The 11648-nt window shown below is 40.0% G+C and overlaps 1 protein-coding gene across 1 annotated transcript; it reads left to right on the forward strand.

The window, feature by feature from the left end:
* Positions 1–5885: 5885 nt before the first annotated feature.
* LOC134979896 (uncharacterized) lies at positions 5886–8426 on the forward strand. The gene is made up of 4 exons (XM_063946518.1): positions 5886–5970; positions 6073–6092; positions 7315–7338; positions 7582–8426. Exons 1-4 carry the CDS (start codon positions 5961–5963, stop codon positions 8263–8265), a joined length of 738 nt encoding a protein of 245 aa, XP_063802588.1. The 5' UTR covers positions 5886–5960; the 3' UTR covers positions 8266–8426.
* Positions 8427–11648: the final 3222 nt, after the last annotated feature.

The following is an 11648-nucleotide window of genomic DNA, read 5'->3' on the forward strand; positions in this document are numbered from 1 at the left end:
CCATCCACCCTATGTCTTAAAGCCCCTCCAACAGTTCCAGCAAGCCCTGGCACAAGGGAGTGGTCATGGCCAAATGGAGGAGGCATGTCCAGACCCCCTCCATTAAAAAATCTAATAATGATAGCACTCCACACAGGGGGGTGCGGGTGTCGCGGTCGCGGGGTGCCGGTGTTATGGGATGCGGAGTGTGATCGCTTGCACTCCACACACGCAGGGAGAGAGAAGACAGGTTGCCCCTGCAGCTGCCTCTCTCCCCAGCTAAACACACAGCACTGAGCAGCATGTGCTGGGCTGAAGAGAGAGGCGGCTGCAGCAGCAGCAGTCAGTTCTCTCTATCACTGTCAGCTCTCTGTAACGAGGAAGGGGAGGGGGGACAGCTGGACTGCCCCCCCCCCCCCTCTCGGCACCACTGTCCACTGGACCAGGGTTTAAGTATACCCTGCCTTAAGCACTAGTGTCTTAATTAGTACAAAAGTTAGATTTATCAATCTGTGCTGAAGCATGGCTATCCTTAACACCAATATTTTTAGGGTGCCTTGAGGGGATCCAGTCTGAAGATCGACACTTTCTGGGTCGACAATGTTTAGGTGGTCAACTATAGGTCGACAGTCACTAGGTCGACAGGGTTGGAAGGTCGACAGGGTTTCTATTTCTAGGTCGACATGTGCTTGGTCAACAGGTCAAAAGGTCGACATGATTTTATTTATTTTTTGAACTTTTTCATACTTAACGATCCACGTGGACTATCTGTGCCGAGCAAAGCGGTAGCAGAGCGAGGCACCTTGCCCGAAGCATGGCGAGCGGACACAGTGCAGTAATTGGGGTTCCAGGTCACTCTACGAAGAAAACGACACAAAAACCCCTCATGTCGACCTTTTGATCTGTCAACCTAGCACATGTCGACCTAGAAACCCTGTCGACTTTCCAACCCTGTCGGCCTAGTGACTGTCGACCTATAGTGGTCGACATAAACATTGTCGACCTAGACACTGACAATATAATGATACACACCCGCCTTGAGGACCGAGTTTGACCTGATGTAAAGTCCTAGTTTCAGCTCACATGCAGATATTTCAAATTCAATCATAGCAAAACTCAACAGAGTACAATATGGATTCTGGAATATATGGGAAATGGTTGGATAGCAGCTTCCTGTTGCTCCATATGAGTGTAAACCATGGCTCTGTATATTTGCCTCTTATGTATGGTAAAATATTTGCCAGGATTATAAATAGCTCTCAAATTGCATGTCAGACATGGGAACATAACTATCTGTTCTGAAAATACATGATTTAATAGACCTCTATATAATGTCCCTTACAAATTAGCATGCAACGTACATATCCAGGAATATTACATTTAGCAAGGATATATAAAACAAATATAGTCCAAAATAATGTATAGAGTGCCTGAGTTTATCTAATTAACTCCACGGTCATGACATTTATGTGAATTGACTTCTAATATCTGGCTCTGCAATGCTATTAAAATGTCATCTTACTTTATTGCATAGAACCTCCCACAAATTTGACATAATCATAGTAATTATTACAAAATTGAAATGACTGTTATTAACCGGCAGTTTATCTTATATGTTTCATTTTGGTCTTTGCTGAGCAATTATTTTGTTAGGAATTTTATACATGATATTTAGATCAGTGATCACTTGCAGGACACACCTTTGCTGGACTGGATTCCATAGTCTTAGATATATGACACAACACCTATTCTGTCAGTATAAATACAGCACAACTGTCATCCAAACTTCAGAGCCTACTGCTACTTGTCCAAGTAAGTAAGTAACCTCTTCCATCACTAGATGCTCTCTGCTTTTTATTTAATAGAGGTTCAGGCCGCTTTTTAGCAATGTTCACAAGGTTATGCTGAAGATTGGGTTGCTTCCTAAATTATATAATACACTGTTGGGGAATATTCAATTTTCAGGGATAGCTGTGAAATGCCGCTGGAATGGTTGTGCAAAGGAATTTTGTGTTCGGTAACACCGCCAGTTTTTTTCATTGTATCAGATATAGGTATGCAGAAAAATTAGCGATGGTAGGGTACCATATTCTACTGTGATGTGTACAGCGGAACATTGCAGCGTCAGCTTGCGGGAAATTGAAACTCCCTCAATGAATAACTGTACTACTTGGAATTGCATGAAACATTACCATAGGATTGGAGTAATGGTTTATTTGACAAAATACGATATATGTTCTGATATTTAAAATTACAAGCATCAATATGATACTGTACGATGATATTAATATATATATATATATATATATACACACACAGACAAACACACAGTGGATAATATATATATATATATATATATATATATATACACACACACAGCGGCACTCAGAGTTCTTAAATAGTGTTTGTAATTCAAAACATCAACAGTGACACCAACGTTTTGGGGCCACACCAGGTGGACAAAAGGGCGGTGTGGCCCCGAAACGTTGATGTCACTGTTGATGTATTGAATTACAAACACACTATTTAAGGACTCTGAGTGCTGCTGTATTTCTTCAGTGTCATGGCTATACCTTTAACAGAGGGCACCGAAGCAGCAATACCAATACAGAGGGAGAGCCGGTCCGACAGGAAATTGTATGTATATGTGTATATATATACATATATATATATATATATATATATATAGTACTGTTTAATAAAGGAAGGGTACTGGCACTTTGAAAAAAAGATAACATAAGTCACATAAACTGCCTATTAAGTAGCTGGAATGGACTTGTCTAGTCTTTCCCAAACATTACAGTCCAGGTTTTCAGGATATCCATGCTTGAGTCCAGATGGTTAAATCAAATTGGCTGAGATACTAATTAAGTCACCTGCGCTCAAATATGGATATCCTTAACACCTGGACTGTAATGGCAGAGGTTAGGAACCTCTGAACTAGTCTGATGATACAAGTTACAGGGAAGTGTTAAAAAATACCAGCAATGACAGAAGAGCCCCCTGTTTCCATGGGGGAAATGGCGCCTGTATTTAGTACCCTTTAGAATCCCCATCATTTTGATAGATAAAATGTAAGCTTCTCAATCAAAAACATTACTATGCTTCAACTAACAGAGTATTTGCTATTTCTGAACAGTTACAGACCCAATATAGTGGTAAATTTACAAAGATTGGAGTTCTATTTAAGATGGGATGCTGACTATTGCAACCAATCAGATTCTACTTCTCATTTATCAAGCACCTTCTAGAAGATAATACATGGATTCTGATTGGTTGCTATGGGCAACATCCCATCTTAAATAGAACTCCCATTTTAGTAAATTTACCCCATAGAGTCACATTTTTAAGATTTGTTTTTAAATTGAGAGCTAATTATCAGACGGTATATTATTTTGTGTTTGTTTCTTTTCCTTTTACATTTTTTAAATTGAATGAATGAATGCACTGCACTGTTGGTAACTGTTTTAAACATAACTATAATAGTTTAGGACTGTTAGCTCATTGAGGGGCAGATTTATTAAGCTTGATGAAGTGATAAATTGGAAGGTGATAAAGGACCAGCCAATCAGCTCCTAACTGTCATTTTTCAAGCCCAGGCTGTGACATGGTAGTTAGGATCTGATTGGCTGGTCATTTATCACCTTCCACTTTATCACTTCACCGAACTTAATAAATCTGTCCTTGAGTGGATTAAGAGAATATATAACAAAATATGGTATCATGTACCAATATTTTTTCATGTATATTAATATTAGTGTACTATATTTGAATGCACGTTGTTATGTTTTTTGTTTCTGCTATTACTTAAACCTATTTTACTTAAAAAGCTATAAAAGTTATTACAAGCATATAAAAGTATATAAAATGTTATACCCTCCGAGTGCTGACAGTCACATGTATTATCAGGGATGAAAAACAACTTTACAAGTAAGAAATTATTACTGATGATAATCTGTGCACTGCTTAAACAGAGCTTAAATTAATAAAACTGGAGAAAGGCAGCTTGTAAATGCTAATTAATTTCACCAAGGAGTGGACTACAGTAATCTGATATTAAAGATGATGACATAACTGAAGCATAAATTATTATAATAAGTATATGATGACAGCAGTAGAAGCCAGACGCCCAGCTAATTAGTAGAGGATTCTGCTATGTCAGAAGTGCAGTATAACTGGATTTAGATCAATGTCAAGATATATAATTAAGCCAAGTATAATTAAAGACATCATAAAAACAGTTTAAGGAAAGTTCTTTGAACCTTATTTTCACAGTGTTGCTTTCAAAATGGAAAGGTGAGATCTAAAAAGAGACATGGCCAAAGTCAAGTAAAACTCATAATGCATACATACATACATACATACACACACACACACACACACACACACACACACACACACACACACTCACATACAGTAAACAAGAAAACTATTTAACACAGATACATAACTGCAATCTGTAATTAACGTACTTATGTAGAGAAGTCAAAGGGGAGAAAGTTTACAATCTATAGGGCATGAGGGTGGACACCTGGGCCACAGCATGACAAAAATTTGCTGGGACCAAGGAGAAGTTGAACACCAGGTGCGTCCTAAGGATGCTCTTGGTGGCTAGCTGCCTTGACCAGGGAACACCTTGCATGCCAACTACAGGTACCAAATGGCAATGACGGTGATGCCTCATAGGTCCTGCACCTTGGTGGTGGCAAAGCTTTATCCACCTCTAGTTACGGCCATGGTTGACACAATAGTGAGAAGACGACAAGGAGAAAAATGGCAGAGACTGCAAATAATCAAAATCAACATTTTATTTAGAAAAAAAAGTTTGCAGTGTTTTTGACTATGTGCACTACTAACAGTACATTTCAGTGCACCAACAATACTCTAACAAGACCATAAGGCTAATTGCTGGCTGCTTGTTGTGGTTTACTGAAATATTAATGAATGAGCCATTCTGACTTTAAAATGCAAAAGATTTATTTTAGATGTAATTGTTTTCACCGTGAAAACTGGATCATATACATTTTAGTAAAATAAAGAGTGTGACTGTTTTGGTTAGAGAGAAAAGTATCTTTGAATTGAAAAAAAAAATAGTGGTAAAAATGTTAACTCAAGGATCTTACAATATTGTCTACGCAGTAAACCTTTCAAGCTATCATCCTTTTATATTGTCATTACATGATTAAAGTGGATAAATACGCACATTATGCAACAAAACTAACCAGAACAGTTTTTTATAGTATATAAATTAATGTTAATAAATAATAGTTCATAAATTAGAATAGAATAACTTTGAACAACCATCAGCTGTCCCGACATTGTACTGATCTGATATTTCATTTCGAGATTTCTATGATATAGTGCCAACATTTCCTGTGGCACGGTACAAAGCACGGAGCATGTACAATGGTTCATGACAATGAAAAAGTATTGTAGGATATGAGGACATAAAAACTTCTCATGATTAAAAGGTATTGCTGACATCCAGGGTTTAAAGTAGGGGGGACGAGATAGAACTGAGTTCCACCACCTGTAATGGTAGGAGGAACTAGTCCCACCATCTCCATTGCCCTGCACAGTAATTCCAACAGAAAAGCCCACCCCATCATCTACGTCAATCGATGATACAGGCGGCACTAGTGTTACTGATAAGCTGCAGCCACCTACTCCTTCCTCAGGTCCTGGTGCCTCTATGGTCCTCCTCCATGAGTTCCACCACCTCACCAGGACCACTTTAAGCCCTGCTGACATCTATAACCCATCATGAAATGTTTATGTCTGCAATTAGTTAATTCTGATACATTACAGTGTAGTTTCCACTGGGACTAAAAATCGATTGATGGGTTCTGCTCTGTAACTACTTGGCCTTTATCTAATATAAGACTCCTGATACATTCTAATTATAACACAAATATTTTGTTTTCTTCACAGGTTTCCCTTTACTAGTCCTTTACAGGCACCAATAAACCTCATCCACAGCAATGGACGGAGGTAGGATTATCAGAGTAATAATTAGTGTTTGATACAAATATCATGAAACATTGACAGGTATTTTCATCAATATTTACTAACACATTCCCTCTTTCCTTTTAGCACCAAACCCCTCCAAGAAGGTAAGATATTAATGTAATATGACACACACATGGTAGAATGCATCAATTAGGTAACTTTAAATATGGTAAAGAGATGTAAGATTTATTAAGTCCATTATTTATAAACATGCATTAAGGAAGAAATAACAAAGAGTCAATAAAATTGATTCATGTCAGTTTATCTCACTCATCTGGCCTATAACTAAAAAAAAAATACAATATTGCCTAACAAATGGAAAGTGATTTGGGCTTGCCGCAAGCGGAAAGTTGCAGCTTTGAAGTGTCTCTAACTGGGGCAGACACCTGTAATAATTATTGTTTACTGAATCTCTCTGTAAGATCACAGAAGTTACACCCATCAACGTTTGTGACATGCTGTATGTAATAAGATGTTGCAATGGGCTGTGTGTTTGAGTATTGTACTAAAAAGCATACTGGATAGCTCAAGCGGAAGAAGAGAAACAGTGAAGATTTGTTAGAAAATTATGCACTTGCATGTATGGTCTGACTTTTGCATAATAAAAAAATTAAATACAGGTTGAGTATCCCTTATCCAAAATGCTTGGGACCAGAGGTATTTTGGATATCGGATTTTTCCGTATTTTGGAATAATTGCATACCATAATGAGATATCATGGCAATGGGACCTAAATTTAAGCACAGAATGTATTTATGTTTTATATACACTTTATACACACAGCCTGAAGGTAATTTTAGCCAATATTTTTTAGAACTCTGTGCATTAAACAAAGTGTGTCTACATTCACACAATTCATTTATGTTTCATATACACCTTATATACACAGTCTTAAGGTCATTTAATACAACATTTTTAATAACTGTGTGTATTAAACAAAGTTTGTGTACATTGAGCCATCAGAAAACAAAAGTTTCACTATCTCACTCTCGCTCAAAAAAGTCCGTATTTCGGAATATTCCGTATTTCAGATATTTGGATATGGGATACTCAACCTGTATTACAAATGACGACGACAAAACACACAGTTAAGCACTGAAATGTGGCACTGCTCACTGTCGTGTTACAGGCTGTGTTTGAAAAATGACTGTTGGAAGCTGATTGGTTGGGAGTTTTATCTCTCTGCACTTTCTTTCTCTCTAAGGCTTAGTAAATCTCCTCTAAAGTTACAGCTTTTGTTTTGAATTTGGAAATTCCAAAATCATTGTCAAACAATGCAATCCCTAACTTGAAATTTATGTTGTGTGTTTTTTTGTTTTTTAATAGGCTTCTGGAAATAAACAAACCTTGGTAAGTTTCTTTTGTGACATAGGAGAAGAAAAATGGAAATCTGTAATACGAGTAAAATGACTACTTGTGACTTTGTATATTATAGCAGTGTCTCTTGGCTCTCAGTTCATATTACATAGAGATTAGCCCATGGTGGAAGATGTTTGACAGTTTCGGGTGTTAACTTTGGGTTGACAATGAAATATACTTTATGCCATGTATTTCTATTTTTATATTGATGTTAATTTCAATGAATTTTTACAGACTGCATGGGATAATGGAAATCAAGGCAAAGATCAAAGCCAGAGCAGTGGTCAACAGAGTCAGGGCAGTGGCACAATAAGCCAAAGCTCAGGACAACAAAGTCAAGGAAGTGGACAAAGCGGATGCCAACAAGGCCAAGATCAAAACCAATCCAGCGGGCAACAAGGCAGTGGATGCCAGCCACAAGGCAGGGGGCAGCAGGGTAGCGGTTACCAAAAAGGACAGGATCAAAGCAGTGGACAGCAGGGTAGTGTAAGTCAACAAGGACAGGATCAGAGCAGTGGACAGCAGGGTAGCGGATATCAAGGACAGGATCAAAGTAGTGGACAGCAGGGAAGTGCAAGTCAGCTACCAGGCCAGGGGCGAGGCATTGGACAGCAGGGTGGCACCATCCAACAAGGACAGGATCAAGGCAGCCAGCAGGGTGGTGGATGCCAGCAACCAGGACAGGGTCAAGGCAGAGCACAGCAGGGAAGTGGATACCAGCAACCAGGACAGGGTCAAGGTAGTGACCAACAAAGCCAAGGAGGTACCTGTGGCCAAGACAGCCAGAGTGGAAGCCAGAGTCAAAGCAGAGGGCAAGGCCGTGTGAGCCAACAAGGGGGCCAGAGTCAGGATCAGGGACAAGGGCGTGGTGGACAGGACTCTTCTTATAACTTTAGACAAGGAAAAGAGAAGCAATAGACCCATCAGATAAAAGTGAAACCTCTGTGTTTTCATGATGACCTAATCTGTGTTTTCATGATGACCTAACCTCTGTGTTTTCATGATGACCTAATCAGTCTCGTATATCCTCTGTGTAGAACTACTGTAGTTACATGCATATAAATTAAAGCAAATTATATTTCCCGCAATTGCAGATTTTATTACTTGTGTATGTTTTCTAATGATATTATTCTGTCTCTAAGACCTTAGAAAGTGATCACATGGAAATTATCTCATCCAGCTATTTTAGATTATTTTGAGTTATTAGACACATTATAATACTTTTGCAAATAATCTACATAAAATTATTACTTGATGCCATACACCCACCAATTAATGCTGACACTCTCAAACTCTAAGTACACACTTCTTTAGTAAAGCTCAAATAATCACAGATAGTTATAGCTACATAATTTAACTTAAAGTTAAATAAAGCGAACATTACAACATTTGAAGAAAACAAAAATAGCTGCCTGGAAATGATGACACTTATATAAACTTTTAATCCAAATCTTGTATATGCCTGTAGTCCTGTGTAATAATTACACATACCTTCAAAAACAAAAAACATTGAAAGTGTCCTCTGGCATCTAGCCAAGGGTAGAGCCACACTACATATTCAGAATAGATCCTAATAGTGCTAGCAGGAGCGTATTTCGGGGTCAGGGCACCCCTAGGCACAACAGTATTGGCCTCACCCTCTGCCCAATTTTATTTTGTATTATTTGGTTATAAACCCTCATTGGACAGCTTACAGGGGCAATCTGTGTATGTTCTACCCTTATATACTCCATTCAAGATGGCGTGAGGTACAGTACAGAAGAAATATTTTGTCATTAATGGTAAATTTTGGACATCCGTACTAAAGCAAGTATCCAAGTGCCTGCCCCCCAAATAAGTGACACCCCTAGGCACATGCCTCACAAGCCTAATGATAAATGCACAACTGATGGTATGTGTTATTTATTTTGCTTCTCCTATTATTGCCTTTTTTAGATAATGGGGAACATATATGCCCTTAGATACTAAGAGCCAGACTTAGCAGAAACCATAAAAACCCATTGGGCAATGGTATTGCACAGGGGCATAGCCAGAACTTTGTGGGCCCCATAGCAACATTTTTAAGGGGTCCCTGTCCCAATGCTTCTAGAGAGACACCCTTCTGCAGCAGTTGCTAGTTTTATGCCACATAGAAGTGTCTGTACCACCCAATGTTAAAAAATGTATACAACACATGTACAGTAACTGTGACAGGGAAGGTGGCCCCTCTCAGCTCAGGGCCCCATAGCAGCTGCACTCCCTGCACCTATTGTAGCTACGCCCTTGTATATAACAAATGCAACTGTGAGAAAGAAGGTGGACCCCTCTCAGTTCTGGGCCCCATAGCATCAGCACTCCCTGCACCTATGGTAGCTATTCCTTGGTATTGATTTCACCCATTTAAAATTGCAAATACAAGGAAATACATACAGTGCATCCGGAAAGTATTCACAGCGCTTCACTTTTTCCACATTTTGTTATGTTACAGCCTTATTCCAAAATGGAATAAATTAATTTTTCCCCTCAAAATTCTACACACAATACCCCATAATGACAATGTGAAGAAATCACATGTACATAAGTATTCACAGCCTTTGCCATGAAGCTCAAAATTGACCTTGGGTGCATACTGTTTCCACTGATCATCCTTGAGATGATCTTACAGCTTAATTGGAGTCCACCTGTGGTAAATTCAATTGACTGGACATGATTTAGAAAAGCACACACCTGTCTATATAAGTTCCCACACTTGACAGTGTATGTCTGAACGCAAACCAAGTATGAACTCAAAGGAATTGTCTGTAGACCGCCGAGACAGGATTATCTCAAGGCACAAATCTGGGGAAGGGTACAGAAAAATATCTGCTACTTTGAAGGTCCCAATGAGCACAGTGGCCTCCATCATCCGTAAATGGAAGAAGTTCAGAACCACCAGTACTCTTCCTAGAGCTGGCCAGCCGTCTAAACTGAGCAATTGGGGGAGTAGGGCCCTACTCAGGGAGGTGACCAAGAACTCGATGGTCACTCTGTCAGAGATACAGTATTCCTCTGTGGAGAGAGGAGAACCTTCCAGAAGGACAACCCTCTCTGCAGCAATCCATCAATCAGGCCTGTATGGTTGAGTGGCCAGACAGAAGCCACTCCATAGTGAAAAGCACATGGCGGCCCATCTGGAGTTTGCTAAAATGCACCTGAAGGACTCTCAGACCATGAGAAACAAAATTCTCTGGTTTGATGAGACAAAGATTAAACTCTTTGGCGTAAATGCAAGGCATCATGTTTGGAGGAAATCAGGCACAGTTCATAATCAGGCCAATACCATCCCTACAGTTCAGCATGGTGGTGGCAGCATCATGCTGTGGGGATGTTTTTCAGCGCCAGGAACTGGGAAACGAGTCAGGATAGAGGGAAAGATGGATGCAGCAATGTACAGAGACATCCTGGATGAAAAACTGCTCCAGAGCGCTCTTGACCTCAGACTGGGGCGACGGTTCATCTTTCAGCAGGACAACGCCCCTATGCACACAGCCCAGTGCCATAACTAGGCATTTTAGCGCTGTGTGCAAGAAACGACAGTGGCGCCCCCTCCATGTAAGACAGGGGCAGTGCGCGCCGCAGGCGCGTGAAAAATATATAGGGGCGTGGCTTCATGGGGAAGGGGCGTGGTCACAAAATAATAGCAATTCATACTACGGTGCACAATAGTCTACATTATTCAAATTACGCTGCACAGTAGCGCCACTACACCAGGTAGAGCCCCTTTTATACATTACAGCAGACAGCGTCCCACTTTTTACACATTACAGCAGACAGTCTCCCTTTTAACACATTGCGGCAGCCAGTCCCCCTTTTTACATATTGCGGCAGACAGCGTCCCCTTTTTTAACATTACGGCAGACAGCGTCCCGTTTTTACACATTACAGCAGACAGCGTCCCCGTTTTTACACATTACGGCAGACGGTGTCCCCCTTTATACACATTGCGGCAGCCAGTCCCCCTTTTTACACATTACGGCAGCCAGTCCCCCTTTTTACACATTGCGGCAGCCAGGCCCCATTTTTACACATTGCGGCAGCCAGGCCCCCTTTTTACACATTGCGGCAGCCAGTCCCCCTTTTTACACATTGCGGCAGCCAGTCCCCCTTTTTACACATTGCGGCAGACACCTAAACCTTTTGAATTTAAAGGTATATAAATACACACTAGCGCACCACTTATCTTTGTGTTTTTTTGTCTTGAATTGTTTGAGGATCTAGCTAATCCTTTAGTGTGTGCAGCAAGTGGCTAATTAATGAATACTATTGATTAATTTGCGCCGGGA

This window comes from Pseudophryne corroboree, chromosome 12 (genome assembly GCF_028390025.1).
Source record: "Pseudophryne corroboree isolate aPseCor3 chromosome 12, aPseCor3.hap2, whole genome shotgun sequence".
NCBI lineage: Eukaryota > Metazoa > Chordata > Amphibia > Anura > Myobatrachidae > Pseudophryne > Pseudophryne corroboree.